Source organism: Giraffa tippelskirchi, chromosome 6, assembly GCF_054371585.1.
Source record: "Giraffa tippelskirchi isolate mGirTip1 chromosome 6, T2T-mGirTip1v1.2.pri, whole genome shotgun sequence".
NCBI classification, from domain to species: domain Eukaryota; kingdom Metazoa; phylum Chordata; class Mammalia; order Artiodactyla; family Giraffidae; genus Giraffa; species Giraffa tippelskirchi.
In genome coordinates, this window is record NC_137280.1 from 109970461 (window position 1) to 109990871 (window position 20411).

Consider the following 20411-nt stretch of genomic DNA (forward strand, 5'->3'; position numbering starts at 1 on the left):
TGATACTGGGAAAGACTGAAGGCAGGAGGAGAAGGGGGGGACGACATAGAATGAGTCGGTTGGATGGCATCACGGACTCAATACGCACGAGTTTGAACAAACTCTAGAAAATAGTGAAGGACAGAGAAAGCTGGTGTGCTGCAGTTCATGTGGTTGCAGAGTCGGACATGACTTAGTGACAAGAACAACAACAAGGGATGTTAACTGTATTCCCCCCTCCTCTATAGTTTTGTCTAGCTTAATCACAAACATAAATTGGACTAGATGCATTTAACAAAAATCACTCAAATTTTTCTATTATTCATGGTTTTCATTTATTTGGAAAAATCCCTATTAGTAGCTTCCATGAAAATGAAATACTCTCTTAAAACTTTATAAAGTTAAAAAAAAAACCCAAAAGGTTCCTATACCCAAGTTGTGTGAGTAAATATCCCTCATGAGTAACTGGAGAGTGTTAATGCTATATAGGTGTGGAAAGAGTTAAATGCAACGTTAAAAATTTTAACATATTCATTATTTTTTTTAAAATAGAACTTTCTTTTCAAGACTTACCTTTCCATTTCAGCTCAACTCATCAGATTAACTTCTATAAAATTTTCCTTAAGCCCAAAAGTATTGGTTTATAATGACTAAGATCTTTTAAAAATTTATTCCAAGGAAGAAAGGAACTGTTTTGAGGTATTGGCAATTCAGTCAAATTTTTAAAAAACCTATTTCAGGGCTTCCCTGGTGGTTCAATGGCAAAGAATTCACCTGCCAATGCAGGAGACATGGGTTCAATCCCTGGTTCGGGAAGATCCCACATGCTACAGAGTACCTTAGCCCATGTACCACAACTCCTGAGCATGTGCTCTAGAGCTGGGGAGCCACAACTACTCAGCCCATGCACCAAAACTACTGAAGCCCATGCTCCCTAGAGCCTGTGCTCCACAACAGAGAAACCACTGCAATTCGAGCCATACACTGCAATGGAAAAAGCTCAAGCAGCAACAAAGACACAGCATGACAAAAAAAAAAAAATTATAAAAATTAAAAAAAAATAAATAAAAAACTCATTTCAAAACTTTTCCAGTTCATGAAAGAAGCCCACCGTTGAACTAAATAACTATCTGTGAGACTTATTCATGATATGAAACAATATACTGTAAAAAAAATTTCAGTGATTAATTAGCATTTAATTTTTCAACTCTTTTATCTGTAAGTTACAGCAGTTCTCTGAATGGAGAAAGTACTTACCCCAAGACAGAAGTTACATGATATTACCTAAGAACTATGAAAATAAGTCCATTAATTGTCTTTGAATCCAGGAATTATTTTATCCAGAAATTATTTTATTTAAATCTATGGGCTTGAGGCAGAGCCTATTTATAAAATAGTCAATTGTCATCACACATGCTTTAGGGCTGAGAAATAATGAAATCCCTTCAATATTTCAGGAAACTTCTAAACCCCACTGCAAAGAGTAAGGATAGGTTTTTAGTTCATTAGTTCAGTTGCTCAGTCGTGTCCGACTCTTTGCGACCCCATGAATTGCAGCACACCAGGCCTCTCTGTCCATCAACAACTCCCGGAGTCTACCCAAAACCATGTCCATCGAGTTGGTGATGCCATCCAACCATCTCATCCTCTGTCGTCCCCTTCTCCTCCTACCCCCAATCCTCCCAGCATTAGGGTCTTTTCCAATGAGTCAACTCTTCGCATGAGGTGGCCAAAGTATTGGAGTTTCAGCTTCAACATCAGTCCTTCCAATGAACACCCAGGATTGATCTCTTTTAGGATGGATTGATTGGATCTCCTTGCAGTCCAAGGAACTCTCAAGAGTCTTCTCCAACACCACAGTTCAAAAGCATCAATTCTTCGGCACTCAGCTTTCTTCACCGTCCAACTCTCACATCCATACATGACCACTGGAAAAACCATAGCCTTGAATAGACAGACTTTTGTTGGCAAAGTAATGTCTCTGCTTTTAAATATGCTATCTAGGTTGGCCACAACCTTCCTTCCAAGGAGTTAAGCATCTTTTAATTTCATGGCTGCAATCACCATCAGCAGTGATTTTGGAGCCCAAAAACATAAAGTCTGACACTGTTTCCACTGTTTCCCATCTATTTCCCATGAAGTGATGGGACCAGATGCCATGATCTTAGTTTTCTGAACATTGAGCTTTAAGCCAACTTTTTCACTCTCCTCTTTCACTTTCATCAAGAGGCTCTTTAGTTCTTCTTCACTTTCTGCCATAAGGGTGGTGTCATCTGCATATCTGAGGTTACTGATATTTCTCCCAGCAATCTTTTTTTTCTTTTTTTTAAATTTTATTTTATTTTATTTTTTTTTATAAATTTATTTATTTTAGTTGGGGGCTAATTACTTTACAATATTGTAATAGTTTTTGCCATACATTGACATGAATCAGCCATGGGTTTACATGTGTTCCCCTTCCTGGACCCCCCACCCACCTCCCTCCCCATCCCATCCCTCTGGGTCATCCCATTGCCCCGGCCCTGAGCCTTTGTCTCATGCATCGAACATGGAATGGTGTTCTGTTTCACATATGATAATATACATATTTCAATGCTATTCTCCCAGAACGTCCCACCCTCACCTTCTCCCTCAGAGTCCATAAAATTGTTCTATGCATCTGTGTCTCTTATTCTGTCTCGCATATAGGGTTATCGTTACCATCTTTCAAATTCCATATATATGCATTAGTATACTGTATTGTTGTTTTTCTTTCTGGCTTACTTCACTCTGTATAATGGGCTCCAGTTTCATCCATCTCAGTAGAACCGATTCAAATGTATTTTTTTTAATGGCTGAGTAATATTCCATTGTGTATATGTACCACAGCTTCCTTATCCATTCGTCTGCTGATGGACATCTAGGTTGCTTCCATGTCCTGGCTATTGTAAACAGTGCTGCGATGAACATTGGGGTACATGCGTCTCTTTCAATTCTGGTTTCCTCGGTGTGTATGCCCAGCAGTGGGATTGCTGGGTCATATGGCAGTTCTATTCCCAGTTTTTTAAGGAATCTCCACAGCGTTCTCCATAGTGGCTGTACTAGTTTGCATTCCCACCAACAGTGTAAGAGGGTTCCCTTTTCTCCACACCCTCTCCAGCATTTATTGCTTGTAGACTTTTGGATAGCAGCCATTCTGACTGGTGTGAAATGATACCTCATTGTGGTTTTGATTTGCATTTCTCTAATAATGAGTGATGTTGAGCATCTTTTCATGTGTTTGTTAGCCATCTGTATGTCTTCTTTGGAGAAATGTCTGTTTAGTTCTTTGGCCCATTTTTTGATTGGGTTGTTTATTTTTCTGGAATTCAGCTGCAGAAATTGCTTGTATATTTTTGAGATTAATTGTTTGTCTGTTGCTTCGTTTGCTATTATTTTCTCCCATTCTGAAGGCTGTCTTTTCACCTTGCTTATAGTTTCCTTTGTTGTGCAAAAGCTTTTAATTTTAATTAGGTCCCATTTGTTTATTTTTGCTTTTATTTCCAATATTCTGGGAGGTGGGTCATGGAGGATCCTGCTGTGATTTATGTCGGGGAGTGTTTTGCCTATGTTTTCCTCTAGGAGTTTTATAGTTTCTGGTCTTACGTTTAGATCTTTAATCCATTTTGAGTTTATGTTTGTGTACGGTGTTAGGAAGTGTTCTAGTTTCATTCTTTTACAAGTGGTTGACCAGTTTTCCCAGCACCACTTGTTAAAGAGATTGTCTTTTCTCCATTGTATATTCTTGCCTCCTTTGTCGAAGATAAGGTGTCCATATGTGCGTGGGTTTATCTCTGGGCTTTCTATTTTGTTCCATTGATCTATATTTCTATCTTTGTGCCAGTACCATACTGTCTTGATGACTGTGGCTTTGTAGTAGAGCCTGAAGTCAGGCAGGTTAATTCCTCCAGTTCCATTCTTCTTCCTCAAGATTGCTTTGGCTATTCGAGGTTTCTTATATTTCCATACAAATTGTGAGATGATTTGTTCTAGTTCTGTGAAAAATACCATTGGTAGCTTGATAGGGATTGCATTGAATCTATAGATTGCTTTGGGTAGTATACTCATTTTCACTATATTAATTCTTCCAATCCATGAACACGGTATATTTCTCCATCTGTTTGTGTCCTCTTTGATTTCTTTCATCAGTGTTTTATAGTTTTCTATATATAAGTCTTTTGTTTCTTTAGGTAGATATATTCCTAAGTATTTTATTCTTTTTGTTGCAATGGTGAATGGTATTGTTTCCTTAATTTCTCTTTCTGTTTTCTCATTATTGGAGTATAGGAATGCAAGGGATTTCTGTGTGTTAATTTTATATCCTGCAACTTTACTATATTCATTGATTAACTCTAGTAATTTTCTAGTAGAGTCTTTAGGGTTTTCTATGTAGAGGATCATGTCATCTGCAAACAGGGAGAGTTTTACTTCTTCTTTTCCTATCTGTATTCCTTTTATTTCTTTTTCCGCTCTGATTGCTGTGGCCAAAACTTCCAAAACTATGTTGAATAGTAGTGGTGAAAGTGGGCATCCTTGCCTTGTTCCTGACTTTAGGGGAAATGCTTTCAATTTTTCACCATTGAGGATAATGTTTGCTGTGGGTTTGTCATATATAGCTTTTATTATGTTGAGATATGTTCCTTCTATTCCTGCTTTCTGGAGGGTTTTTATCATAAATGGATGCTGAATTTTGTCAAAGGCTTTTTCTGCATCTATTGAGATAACCATATGGTTTTTTTCTTTCAATTTGTTAATGTGGTGTATTACATTGATTGATTTGTGGATGTTAAAAAAACTTTGCATTCCTGGGATAAAGCCCACTTGGTCATGATGTATGATCTTTTTAATATGATGTTGGATTCTGTTTGCTAGAATTTTATTAAGGATTTTTGCATCTATATTCATCAGTGATATTGGCCTGTAGTTTTCCTTTTTTGTGACATCTTTGTCTGGTTTTGGAATTAGGGTGATGGTGGCCTCATAGAATGAGTTTGGAAGTTTACCATCTTCTGCAATTTTCTGGAAGAGTTTGAGTAGGATAGGTGTTAGCTCTTCTCTAAATTTTTGGTAGAATTCCGCTGTGAAACCGTCTGGTCCTGGGCTTTTGTTTGCTGGAAGATTTCTGATTACAGTTTCGATTTCCGTGCTTGTGATGGGTCTGTTAAGATCTTCTATTTCTTCCTGGTTCAGTTTTGGAAAGTTATACTTTTCTAAGAATTTGTCCATTTCTTCCAAGTTGTCCATTTTATTGGCATATAGCTGTTGGTAGTAGTCTCTTATGATCCTTTGTATTTCTGTGGAGTCTGTTGTGATCTCTCCATTTTCATTTCTAATTTTGTTGATCTGATTCTTCTCCCTTTGTTTCTTGATGAGTCTGGCTAATGGCTTGTCAATTTAGTTTATCTTCTTGAAAAACCAGCTTTTAGTTTTGTTGATTTTTGCTATGGTCTCTTTTGTTTCTTTTGCATTTATTTCTGCCCTAATTTTTAAGATTTCTTTCCTTCTACTGACCCTGGGGTTTTTCATTTCTTCCTTTTCTAGTTGCTTTAGGTGTAGAGTTAGTTGATTTATTTGATTTTTTTCTTGTTTCTTGAGGTACGCCTGTAATGCTATGAACCTTCCCCTTAGTATTGCTTTTACAGTGTCCCATAGGTTTTGGGTTGTTGTGTTTTCATTTTCATTCGTTTCTATGCATAATTTTATTTCTTTTTTGATTTCTTCTGTGATTTGTTGGTTATTCAGAAGCGTGTTGTTTAGCCTCCATATGTTGGAATTTTTAATAGTTTTTTTCCTGTAATTGAGGTCTAATCTTACTGCATTGTGGTCAGAGAAGATGGCTGGGATGATTTCAATTTTTTTGAATTTACCAAGGCTAGATTTATGGCCCAGGATGTGATCTATCCTGGAGAAAGTTCCATGTGCACTTGAGAAAAAGGTAAAATTGATTGCTTTGGGGTGGAAAGTCCTGTAAATATCAATTAAATCTAATTTGTCTATTGTATCATTTAAAGTTTGTGTTTCCTTGTTAATTTTCTGTTTAGTTGATCTATCCATATGCGTGAGTGGAGTATTAAAGTCTCCCACTATTATTGTGTTATTGTTAATTTCCCCTTTCATACTTGTTAGTATTTGCCTTATATATTGTGGTGCTCCTATGTTTCTCCCAGCAATATTGATTCCAGCGTGTGTTTCTTCCAGCCCAGCGTTTCTCATGATGTACTCTGCATATAAGATAAATAAGCAGGGTGACAATATACAGCCTTGACGTACTCCTTTTCCTATTTGGAACCAGTCTGTTGCTCCATGTCCAGTTCTAACTGTTGCTTCCTGATCTGCACACAGGTTTCTTAAGAGACAGGTCAGATGGTCTGGTATTCCCATCTCTTTCAGAATTTTCCACAGTTTATTGCGATCCACACAGTCAAAGGCTTTGGCATAGTCAGTAAAGCAGAAATAGATGTTTTTCTGGAACTCTCTTGCTTTTTCGATGATCCAGCAGATATTGGCAATTTGATCTCTGGTTCCTCTGCCTTTTCTAAAACCAGCTTGAACATCTGGAAGTTCACGGTTCACGTATTGCTGAAGCCTGGCTTGGAGAATTTTGAGCATTACTTTACTAGCATGTGAGATGAGTGCAATTGTGCGGTAGTTTGAGCATTCTTTGGCATTGCCTTTCTTTGGGATTGGAACGAAAACTGACCTTTTCCAGTGCTGTGGCCACTGCTGAGTTTTCCAAATTTGCTGGCATATCGAGTGCGGCACTTTCACAGCATCACCTTTGAGGATTTGAAATAGCTCAACTGGAATTCCATCACCTCCAGCTGTGGATGTGACTGGTGATAGACGCAAAGTCCGATGCTGTAAAGAGCAATATTGCATAGGAACCTGGAATGTTAGGTCCATGAATCAAGGCAAACTGGAAGTGGTCAAACAGGAGATGGCAAGAGTGAACGTCGACATTCTAGGAATCAGCGAACTAAGATGGACTGGAATGGGTGAATTTAACTCAGATGACCATTATATCTACTACTGTGGGCAGGAATCCCTTAGAAGAAATGGAGTAGCCATCATGGTCAACAAAAGAGTCCTAAAGGCAGTACTTGGATGCAATCTCAAAAACGATAGAATGATCTGTTAGTTTCCAAGGCAAACCATTCAATATCACAGTAATCCAAGTCTATGCCCCGACCAGTAACACCGAAGAAGCTGAAGTTGAACGGTTCTATGAAGACCTACAAGACTTTCTAGAACTAACACCCAAAAGAGATGTCCTTTTCATTATAGGGGACTGGAATGCAAAAGTAGGAAGTCAAGAAACACCTGGAGTAACAGGCAAATTTGGCCTTGGAGTACAGAATGAAGCAGGGCAAAGGCTAATAGAGTTTTGCCACGAGAACGCACTGGTAATAGCAAACACCCTATTCCAACAACACAAGAGAAGACTCTACACGTGGACATCACCAGATGGTCAACTCCGAAATCAGACTGATTATATTCTTTGCAGCCAAAGATGGAGAAGCTCTATACAGTCAGCAAAAACAAGACTGGGAGCAGACTGTGGCTCAGATCATGAACTCCTTATTGCCAAATTCAGACTTAAATTGAAGAAAGTAAGGAAAACCACTAGACCATTCAGGTATGACCTAGATCAAATCCTTTATGAGTACACAGTAGAAGTGACAAATAGATTTAAGGGACTAGAACTGATAGACAGAGTGCCTGATGAACTATGGACAGAGGTTCGTGACATTGTACAGGAGACAGGGATCAAGACAATCCCCATGGAAAAGAAATGCAAAAAAGCAAAATGGCTGTCTGAGGAGGCCTTACAGATAGCTGGGAAGAGAAGAGAAGTGAACAGCAAAGGAGAAAAGGAAAGAGACTCCCATCTGAATGCAGAGTTCCAAAGAATAGCAAGGCGAGATAAGAAAGCCTTCCTCAGCTATCAGTGCAAAGAAATAGAGGAAAACAACAGATTGGGAAAGACTAGAGATCTCTTTAAGAAAATTAGAGACACCAAAGGAACATTTCATGCAAAGATAGGCTTGATAAAGGACAGAAATGGTATGGACCTAACAGAAGGATAGGTTTTAAGCAATGCCAAATTTTCCTGCTGTGGGATTCATATTATCTACACTTTATATATAAAACACCTTTGACTCCTTCCTCTCTAAACAATCTCATGATTGTTTTTAGTTCATGTTTTACTTGTGGATAGAAAACATATACTTCTAGTATCGAATACATTCAACATAGTGAAAAATCAACTAAAGTTTTCAGTGTTATTTTATATCTCTAGCATAAGTAACAGATGCTATCTATTCATCTTAAATATATGGCTCTCTTGAACACTTTTATTAGACATTGGTATACAACTTTGGTAACACATGCTTACAACACTCATGATCATTAAATAGAAAAGAACATTGGTTTTGTCACTCCTATTTTATCACAATATTTCTATAAAAAAGGTGGTATAGTTTTTTATAGGTTATTAAATTGGAGGGACATGAGTACCTTTTAATTAACATGCACTATTTTTACTATTTTTGTTACTGTGTGGTAGGACAACTTGATGAAGGGCACAACTTAAAAATCATTTTTAAAAAAACTTGAAATACTCACATGCCAATATGAATACTGATTCCAACCCAACAGTTAATTTTAAAGTTGTCTCTATTATTATTTCTGCTTCAATACTTCCAATAATTCCCCATTAATTAAGTTCTTTGTTAAAGGAAGAAAAACTTTTGAGATTCCTAGGAAGATTAACTGAAAATAAATATATCCTGCCTTAGAATGTATAACCATTCCCTATACTTACTATTAGTGTGTCTGATAAAAGATAAACTGACAAATATTAAAAAAATACAAACTGATTATGATGAGGCTCTAAATGACCAAGATATAGTTCTGGTCTATATAATAAAAGATGAGAGTGATCCAATTATTAAAACAGTAATTGTCAGCTACAATTTAACACTATGAAGAGTACAGCAATGTTCAAAAATAAAATGTGCTAAGAAATATGCAGCAAAAATGCTAAAAATTTACACATTAAGTTAGTCTTTATTAATTCAGGAAAATTACTTTCTCTATTTTTACTCAATTTTGAAGTGATTTTACTTGCTAGCAAACATTCTCAACAAAAAATAAAAAAATAAATGTTGACTACTTTTGATTGATACTAGAATTTTCCTTTAAATTCTTTACAATAATGGCTTATTATCAACTTACAGTAAGGAAGAGTTGGATGAGAAGTCATTCTTCTGACATTATTAATGGCTTTCTTAATCATCTGTTAACAAAGAAAAATCATCCTTTTACACTTTTAATAAAAAGTAGCATTAAAATTTTATATTGTGACAGGAAATTCAAGTAACATTTATTTTTGTGTGATTCCATAACTATCATAATGGGTGATAAAAATACTAAATATGGTAACAGAAATAAAATTTAACAGCTCAGCTAACATTTTAAGTGTACATACATTTTCTGCATCATTGCCTAGGATCTAAGAACAAATTCACCTCAAGAATTTAGTCTTACCTCCTTTCTTGCCAATTCTTTTCTGATCCCATTAAATTTATAGGAATAATCCTGAATAGAATAAGGTTAAAAAGACAGGCAGAAGCATGTGAAAAAAAAAAAAAGAGGTAAACAGAAAACTGCATAAATTTTTAACTGACAGTTTGGAACTATTTATTTACCCACTTTAAAATTATGCTTTGAATGGCTTAAGTAACCTGTCAAACAAGAGTAAACTAAGTACTTGAAATTAAAGGGATAATTTTAATTTACAGAATATATCCTACTTATAGACTGTAACTACAGTTATAGATTATCCTAAGTTTGTAGCACCAGTCTCATGCACATTTTTTTGTTATTGTTCTTTTGGATTTTAAATTGTTCAATTAGTTCAAAGCCATAAGTAAAGTGGGGATGTGATAGGGAGGGACAGAACTAGGTCAGCAGAATCAGGGAGGAACAGAAACACTGAAAGACATGTTTGGATACAGCTATACTCCAAAAGAGCAGAAACTGGCCATAATTAGTATTCCTTTTCATTAGTATTCATAATTTAATAAAATAATGGGACTAGAAAATATCTGATCAAATTCTCTACCCACAAAAACCAAAAGCCTGCTGAATGTTATTTCTGTTTAGTAAACATCATGTTTAAATCTCTAGTCTCAATAAAAAAAAAGCCTAAAGTTTCTTGATTTTTCTTTTATTTTTTTTCTAGTAAGAGTATCAAAGGAAAATCATGAATAAAAAATACAAAGAGTTAAGTTTCTGAAAGCATATGCAGACTAGTACAAGGGAAAAAAAGCACTGATTATTTTAGAAGATCTATATAAAAGGAACCACCTTATTATATTGGTGTCTTTTTCCTGAGGATGGAGTGGGGTAATCCCAATACTTATGTTTACAAACGACAATGACACCAACTAAAAAGATGTTCTAACATTTAAATAGGAAGAAAGTTCAGTCCTGAGAGGAATGACAAAGGTAAATTTCCATATAAAAATGCTCTGGAGAATAAGCAAATATTTTCTGAGCATTGACTAAATGTTAAGCACATTCACCAGTGTGTATAAAGTAGGCACATAATAAACTCTCAAAGAGCTTACATTCAGAAGGGTATAAAAAAATGCAACCAAATAATAATAAATAGATAATTTATAAATTGATAAAAGCTATAAAGATGATAAAATGGGATAATATGATGATCAAATGAGAAAACAGGGTGACTGGGAGTAGAGGAGGGAGGAGCAGATACCTTTGCTAGGGAAACAAGAGAAATCTCTGGGAATCTGAGTTGAGATCTGAATGGTAAACAGGAAGTACTGTAAGTAGAAAATAAGGCAGAGGCTCTAAGCCTGATGTGTTCAAGTGGTACAAAGCAGGTCACTGCAACTAGAGAGAGCAAAGAGAATCCAGGCGGGGAAAAGGGAGATGCCGCTGCAAAGGCTGGCGGAATTTAAGTCACACAGGGCCTTAGAGGCCATCTGAAGGACTTGTTTTAGAGTAGTACTGGGAAATCTTAGTTTTAAACACGAGAGTGATAACCTGGATGATGTTTTAGAAAAGAAAAACTGCCTGCTGTGTAACAGACAGAGGCAGCAGTTGTAGAAGCAGAGACCAGAAAGAAAACTGTTACAGAAAGAATTGTATTATATTCTCTGAAAATAGAGCTGGAAAAAATGCTTATTATTTCTTTTAATATATTTTGTATATTCTCTTTTAAAAGATAATATCGTTAAGTTTTACAAATGAATTTTAATGTATCTGTCCATTTGAAAAAATTAACTATTAATGACCAAGTCTTTTCTTTTGAATAATCACTATACTGTTTTTCAAATTCTTAAAACAGTCCTCCATGAAATCAGTGAGTGAAGAGGAATGGAGGGCTTTAACAGAAGCTCTGCCACAAATTGGAGACAGTGACCTGAGTTAAATTCCTTGACCTTTCTCAACCTCAACCTTCATCTAAAGAACAGTTAAGTGGAGTAATGCAACAGCTACAACAGATGTTTCAAACAATAATAATGTTATATGATTGGTAAAGGAACTGCATTAAGTATAAAATATTATCAGGTATTATCAAAGATAACTGAGCTTTATTTAAATAATTATCCTCACTAATTAGTAAATAAAAAACTGGTGGGGGGGGCAACGACAGAATTCTACAGGAGTTAAGGAACTGTGGGAAAAATAAAACACCTACCACCTAGCAAGTCACTGAAAAATTGCTGGTGCTGGGTTTCTTTGGTTCTGTGTATTGATTTCTATACCCTAAGTGTCAACAAAGAATCTCATGTAGATACAGCTATGGATCATATCCTAGGTAATCAGGGCTCAAGAAAATCCTCCATTACTACAGAAAAATACTTTTTCAGTTCATCTGCATATTATATTTTGTTTAAATTTTTAAAAAATTTGTATCATTTTTATTTTTTTATGAAAAGAAAAATATATTTGCCTCAGCATCAACTAAGAGTTGTTAGTTTATAACCATTTAAAAATATCATCTAGACTAGGGGTTGGCAAATCTTTTTCGAAAACAACTAGATAAATAAATGTTTGGTACTTTGTGGGCATATAGTCTCTGTCTCAGATACTCAATCTTACCATTGTAATCTGAAAGCACCCATAAACAAAATACTAAAAAAATGTGTGGCTATGTTCTAATAAAACTTTATTTGTACACAATAAAATCTAAATTTCATATAATTTTCATGTGTGACAAAATACCGTATTTATTTTGATTTTTTTTTTAAGCTTAAAAATATAAATTCTTAGCATGTTCTTGACACAAAAACAGGTGGCAGGCAGGATCTGACCCACAGGGAGTAGGTTTGCTGAGGCCTAATTTGGAACAGTAAGTTTCAAATAATTATTACTTAAAAAACAGCTCTTTATATTTCCATTTATTTAAAATAATTTTTGTTATCAAATGAAAATCTATTATTCTTCAAATAAAAAATTAGAATTTCCAACAAGCATGACTTACTAAAAAAAATAAAAATTTTAAAAAACATTTACATCATCCTTTAGCTTATTAATTTAGACGGAAAAAGCAGATATTTATACACAAACATTTTTAACTTTACATACCACAGATGCTCCTCTGCCAGTCTGTGTACTACCAAGCCATGGCATGTTAATCGGAGTACCGGGATTGCTATGTGTATATGGGGTTGTACCTTGCACAGCTGTTAAATCATCACGAGCATGTATAACCAAGAAATCTTCTGATCTACAAAGGAATGTCAGACAGAATAAATCAACCCATCAGGTCTTCATTTCTTGTTATACCTGAAAGCTCTAACACACGACTTTGCATTTTTCTTTAAAATTAATTTTCTACAGCTCAACTCCTAACTCATAGCCAATAATTCCATGCATAAACAATTTCAAATCCCTTCTCTTATTCCCTTCCAACCCTCAACCCACTTTTTTAAAGTTCCAGCCATCCCACTTCTTTATTCTTTAACATATCAACTTCCATTTTGCTTGCAAACTAGGAATATTTCTTTAAAAAAATAACTTGAAAGGTATAGTTCTGTGGATATCATCATTCATTTTGCAATATCACCATTTAAAAACAAAGTAAAAGGGTACCCTTTGGTTTCCATTTCTACATCATCATCTACCCAAGTATAGATCTGTGTAGCCAGAATTCCAGAAACATCTAGTTCTTGAACATCATGGCTCGAAGCAATTGCTATGCAGTTTCTATTTGCCTGAAAAATAAATCATATAATAATTTTTAAATAAAAAAAAGCACAATGTGTATATGGGCTACTTTTGAAAATGGAGACTACAAAACAGCCTCTAGAAATGATAACTTTAGGTATAGAATAAATATTATTTTCACAAATAAATATTTTAATAATTAAACTTTGAGTGAGATAACCATCAGGATGAGCTTGGAGATATGTTTATATTTTGAGAATTTCACAGCATTCAACAGAAGGCCAGCTACAGATGGAAGTGCCACTTCATTTCTTCTGCCAGTAGCACTGTCTTTCTAGTCTACTAGAATGGTACAATCTCCCTAAAATTTGCACAGTTCAGAAATGTGAAGTGAGATATTGAAAAATATAGGAGCCCTGGAAGGTAAACAAAGGTAAGGGAGATAAGAACTTCAAATAGTTCTTATGAACTATTATTTCTGAAGAAATAATGGTGAATTATTCAAATAAGATGGTATTGCTTTCTCCTAAAACCGTTCAATCTTAGGCAAGACAAACAGAATTTGGGAAGGGGTCACCAAGAAAAGGTGATGAAGTAAGTATATCAGAAAAAAATCATCAATGAGAAGTTGGTCAGATTAAATGGTAGAAAACTTTCAACATCTACAAATTTAAAATGTGTATCTTTAAAGAAAAAAAGATTATTGATAGCAAAGAGAAAACAGGACTAATATTTCAATTATACAAAATTCTAATACAAACTGAGACTGAGAAAACCGAGACTGAAGAAACTGAGACTCCAGAGATATGTGGAAAAAAGGAAATTAACTACATTGCTGGAAGGTAATTCTCCATGTGACTCTCTACTTTTGTGAGTCTTGTGAGTTAGTCAATGACTGTCTTTGTTTCACAGTATTATTATCAGGATGCCTATATAGCTATAGTCTCTCCTTCCAGATCAAAAGGCAGATATGCTTACTGTCCATTAGAAAAGATTTGGGTTCCCTGAACTCACTGTTCTCCGACTATAATGCAATACACTTTGCTTGGGTATCATCTGGCCCTCTTGCTGTCACTGTGGGAATTGCAGCTTAGGGAACCAGAGCAAAAATGCTGATGTTCTAGCTTTCACTTTTGCTGTTAGTAATAAACTATACTTTGTCTCTGGTCCTGGAGTCTTGTGTCTTCTAACAGTATCCATAAAATGTGAAAGCTAACTTGTTAAGACTAAATGCAGGGGAATATCTCAGATCCTTCACAGTGCTTGACACAGATAATCCACAACTACACAAATGAGGAAAAGTTCAATCTTATCAGCATTTTTAATTAGTGCAATTTAAAGCAAAAGACATTATTTCTTAGCTACAAATTTAGCAAAGATGTAAAAACTTAATAAAATAACCGGAGAAATAAAAATTAAACAAGTACACTCTTACAGAGTCAACAGAAGACTTTGTATTATGAGGATGACTGTTCAACTAGTTATATAAATTCAAATAAGAGAAAAAAGCTAGTTTGTTTTATAACACAAAATATTAAAATCTTATTTTCTTCAGGAGAAGGAAGGTACTAGTTGTGTATAGATAATAATTTTATATTTGTATTTCACATGTATATATCATATTATATAAACAGCACATCATGAGAACTGCCTGGCTAAGGGGCTAATTCCAAACTTGCCTGCTATGAACAGAACTAGTCATTGATCAGGAGTGTCTATGAGGAAATGAGACAAGGAAGCCAGGGAAAGATGAGGAAAGAATGACAAAGGAACTATCTAGATGAAATCAAAGAAAAGATAGACAAGCATAGGACGATGTAGAACCAATTGGTGAATGATTATTGAATGGGTAATGCCATAGGATATGATCTAAATAATATTTTAAAGTTATGAATACATGAAAAAGTGTATATATATATATGTATCTAAGGCAGGAGGAGAAGGGGACAACAGAGGATGAGATGGCTGGATGGCATCACCGACTCAATGGACATGAATTTGAGTAAATTCCGGGAGTTGGTGATGGACAGGGAGGCCTGGAGTGCTGCAGTCCACGGGGTCGCAAAGAGTCGGACACGACTGAGCGACTGAACTGAACTGATATATATACACACACATATCTAGATATATATCTCCTTTGGGTTAATGGTAGTAAAAGGAAATGAGTAACTAGAAGTTTTTATACATTTTTTAGTAATGCAGTTAGGTGAGATAGGAGGGGAAATGGCTGAGACAAATTTCAACCTTGGACCACTGTACCCAAGGCTACCTCTTCTGTAGCTTATAGACATTTCTATGGAGGATGCTGAGTAGAAGGGTAAGGGATACAAAGCAAACACTAGTTGGGCAGCTATTATAGGTGAAAGTTAAAGAGGAAGACTTTCTGTGAGTCACATTTAAGCTTAATTTTGATCTAAGAATCACATTCAACATATTCATATAAGAAAGACAGAAAACATTTTCTTTGGATTAATTGGATGTGTTGTATAAACTGTAAAGGCAGGGGACTTCCCTGGTGGTCCAGTGGTTAAGACGCCATGCTTCCACTGCAGGGGGTGTGAGTTCGATCCTTAAACAGGGAGCTAAGATTCCACATGCCCTGCTGCATGGCCAAAAAATAAAAATAAAATACAATAATTCTCAAGGCAACTGCATATATAAATACTTGAGACTTCCCTCTGTTTAGTAATAAAGCATTTTATCTGCTAAATATCCAAAGTCAAATAAATTATCAAGCAATATAATCATCTTATAAAATAAAAAATTTACTCAGATTGCAATTTAGGGAGTAGAAAAGTAGCTTTGAGAAAGGGAAGCAATGCTACTAAATAAACTGACAGAATAGGAGACATTTTCCAACTATGAATACTTAAAGAAAAAAGTCAATGTACTTACTTTATTAACAGCAAAGGCAGTAATGATATCAGATTCCTTATGAATAATTCTTGCTTTACCTCCAGGATATCCCAAATCTGCTTCTATCTACATGGAGGGAAAAAAGGTACAAAAATACAGCAATTTTAGTAATAGGAAAAAGAAATAATGACGGTCTTTCATTTAATACTTGCATAAATTAAGAAGCTTTTTAGATAATTTGAATCCAAAGGTACTAATTTATATGCTAATTATTTCTGAAACAAAATTTGGCAAGAGGAAATGACATCTTTTCAAATTTGCTTTTTCACATATAAAAACATAATTGATAAACAACTCCATTAACTGCTTATATTCTTAAGGTGCAATAAGGTAATTTAAGACATTCTAATTATTAAAGTAAAATAAATTTAACATATTTCTTAAGTTTATAATCCTTTGATAATATTTTAAAGATATAAAAAAGCCAGAAGATAAATATTTTAGGTTTTGCAGACCAATAGAGTCATGCTGCATATTCTTTTTTAAAAAAACCTTTCAAAAACATAAAAACCATTCTTAGTTCATGATCTATAGAGGAACAAGCAGGACACAGCCAGCTGAATGTATTTTACTGATTCTGTTTAAAATAATTTCTATTTATAAAATAAACCTGAAACCCTGAAAGGCATAATAATTTACCCAAGTCAGTAATCATTTTAATAGCTGAATAGACCATAATGCAATATACGTTAGATGAGGGAAATGTATTTGACCCTTTGCTTATACCACAGAAGGCAAATACACCTTTCAACTTAGAAGAGAGTACTGTATAAAATTAAAATTTACTAAAATAATCAGAGGTAAAATGAAGAGGCAATTGTTAAGAGTGGAGATGTTACTTAACGCACTATGATTCATTTTATTTTATTCTCCCTAACCTTTAATCTTTAAAATCAATCTTTAAAATGAATTACTATAAAATGTTTTATAACTCATTGTGAAGTACAGAAGTTATTAATTTGAAATTAGAAAACAAATTTACTTCCTGGAAAATTTAAATAAAATATCACCAATCTCCATCCACTGTTTGACCACAGGACTGAGTAGGGTTAGCAGTACTTTTAAAGATGGCAACTAAGATGACAGTTCATTTACAAAGCTGAAAGAGATTTATACTTAAACCAAAATAACCATATGCAATCAAAACTCACAGTCACTGGATTGAAAAATGTCAAATATAATCTTAAATGAAACTTGCTAACAAATATAAAAGAATTTCACTGCTCATACATTTTGGTTGATCTGAAGGTCAACTTCTTTTCTAAATAAAGTCTTACCTGGCTGAGGCCCATCATCCAGTAACAATGTCTAAGTCAAATTTTGTAATTCCATGACTAAAATTCCAAATTAACCACCTATTTGCCTGGTATCTAAAGCACACTAAGTGTTTACTATTGGGTTTTTTAAGAAATTAGATATAAAGACAAATAGTATTTCCATGGAATAGAGCAATACGCTATTTGCTGGTGGGTGGGTAGTTGTCACCGGCAGAATGTCTTCAAACTTCACTGTCATGGAGAGAAAAGCAAGAAGTTCAAAAAAAGCTTCTTTGGTATGGAAATATATTTCCGTCTTCTCATTATCTAGATTTACTAAAACACTGTTTCTCAATAGTGTGGTCCCAAGATGACCTGCATGAGAATCAGCTAAAGGGGGTGGAGTGGAATAGGAGGAATGGTGTTTAGCATTAAGAGTTTATGCATATTTAATTTTGAGAACAATCACAAGTTGTAGGAGATGAGTTTGGAGAATTAGCAGGTTTGGTTTGTACAGAGCCTTAAAAGCCATCATAAAGAATCCAGATTTCATTTTAAAGTTAGAAAAACACTGGAAGGTTTTGGTAATTCTGGATGTTGTAGGGCAAAACACAAAGAGTGAGAGGTTGGCTGCCAAGAAATGAGTTAAGAGGCTACTACAATAGCTGAAGAGAGAGGTAGTGGTGGATTTGATTAGGGTAGTAGAATAGTGGTAGTGATTAAGTGGTTAGAATTAAGATAAATGTTGTCAATGGGCTGAAACTGCAGTATGAGTATTAGAGGAAGCAAGGATGACTCCCCGTTTTCAGATCTGTCTCAATAAAGGATACTGAGATGAAAGTGAAGGAAAGAGTGGGTTTAGGCTGGAATTAGGGGAAGACAGAAAATTCTGTGTTTTGACATTCAGGGGGAGGTAACTATTACGTTGTATATGCAGGTCTGGAGTTCATGAAATGAGTAGGTATAACTAAGATTATCAGCCAATGGATGATATTTAAGCTATCAGATAAACCAAAGAGAAAGTAAAGATAGGAAGAGAGAAGGTTAGAGAAGTAAATCCTGGAGTATTCCACATTTCAAAGGTATGAAAAAAAGACTGGTCATTTCAGGACTGGGAAATAGCACTGGGAAAGAGAAATACTGACAGTGAATTAACTGACAGAACAGGAAACATTCTCGAACTATGACTACTTGGTAATCAAAGATGACATTATGGGAACCAAGAGTTTCAAAAAAGTAGCTGAGATTAACACTATCAAAGGATATTAAAAAGTTGAATTTTATAAATACAGAGAATTGACTACTGCAATCAGTGTAGTCACACACTAGGACAATCACAATGGAGCAGGCTAAAGATAATACCTAACTACGTTAGAGGAACACGTGACATTTGGTGAATAGGGAAGGAAGTCCACTGGGGAATGTTCACAGGGGTGTTCAACTGAGTTGATAATGTTTTATTTCTGAAACTGGGTAGTTCCTACATGGTATCTGCAATATTACTCTTTAAGTTTCATTCTTGAACAACTTTATAGGCAACTCTATAAATGAATTTTCCTAGATAAAGGCTTAGAGAAATAAGGTGATAGATTCAAGATAGATTTTTTTTGGTTTTCATACTAAAGACAATAAAATATATTTACTTATGTTGAGAATAACTTAGGTAAAAATTTATCATGGCAGTGAGATGAGGAATAAATATTGAAGCAAAGTTCTTGGGGAGATAAGAGCAGACAGGATCAGTGCACAAGTGGAAGATTTGGCTTTGGATAAAAATGCATCAGATCATCTATTGTGAGAGAAGGCAGAACAAAATATCTGCATATAGAACAGAAGTGAGATTTGGTGATGGGACAATATGGTGGGCTAAATCTCTGCTGACTGTACTTATTTTGATAGCAAAATGAAGTCATCCATGGAAAGCAGTAAAGAAATATTGGAAAGCTGAGATAAAAGGGAAAAAGTGGGGAGAACGAAAAGAGAATGAAGAAAAAATTATGATGGTGGGATAGTTTAATTTGAGATTTGTGACTATAAATTTTAAATAAGGCAAGTCCCCATGGTTTGTGCTTTTACTTCATCCATGTTCAGCTACTTGGGTGCCGACATAGAGTAGATAGAGAGCTAGGTTTAAACAGGTTTGGGAATTTTGAAGGCAAGTACAGTGTAGAGAGAAGAGGGAAAAAAGGTTGAGGAGGTTTGCATGGGATTGATCATAATGAGAGAGCTTCCCTGGAAGCTCAGATGGTGAGGGCTCATGGAATCTAAGCTGGGAAAGGAAGGAAGTGGGGATATGATACTGGCAAATAAAAATACAGAACTCGCGTGTGCTACAAACATTAAAAGTCATACAACATAAAATCAGAGTACAAAAATCACAATGAATATAGTCTTAAATGTCTCCTTAATGTAAGGTTTCAAGTCATGCTTATGAAATGTGATTGGGCTGGATATATGAGGGGAAAATCTAAATATTAATGCTAAAAGAGATTTTATGAGATTACGCAGATAAAAGAACTAACCAAAGAATTACCATACAATCCAGCAATTCCACTTCTCAGTATACACACAAAGAAGTGAAAGCAGAGACTGGAAGAGATATTTGCATAACAATGCTCACAGCAGTACTACCCAGAATAGCCAAAAGATGGGATACAACCCAAATGCTCATTAACAGATGAACAGATGAACAGAATACATTATATATACACAATGGGATATTATTAACCTTGAAAAGAAACAAAATTCTGATACATGCTATGACATGGATGATCCTTGAAGTTGTTACACTAAATGAAGTAAGCCAGTCACAAAAGGACAAATAATGTATGATTCCAAGTATAATGGGTACTGAGGGTAGTAAAATTCATAGACTGAAAGGTATCTGCCTGGGGCTGGAGCACTCTTTCACAGGTGAAGAGCTTCATTTTAGGAAAATGAAGAAGTTCTGGGGATGGATGTCATGATGGTTGCACTACCATATTAGTGTACTTAATGTCACTGAACTGTATACTGAAAACAATTAAAATGGTAAATTTT

At 35.0% G+C, this 20411-nt stretch overlaps 1 protein-coding gene across 6 annotated transcripts in view; it reads right to left on the reverse strand.

Moving 5' to 3' along the window:
• DMXL1 (Dmx like 1) overlaps positions 1 to 20411 on the reverse strand; it is a 127230-nt gene that overhangs the window by 21823 nt on the left and 84996 nt on the right. For all 6 annotated transcript variants that reach the window (XM_081499096.1, XM_081499097.1, XM_081499095.1 and 3 more), the window contains 4 exons: positions 16096 to 16182; positions 13126 to 13247; positions 12619 to 12760; positions 9235 to 9295 (listed from right to left, as the gene is read on the reverse strand). In XM_081499096.1, coding sequence (XP_081355222.1) covers positions 9235 to 9295; positions 12619 to 12760; positions 13126 to 13247; positions 16096 to 16182 — 412 coding nt within the window. The remainder of the gene's footprint in view (positions 1 to 9234; positions 9296 to 12618; positions 12761 to 13125; positions 13248 to 16095; positions 16183 to 20411) is intronic.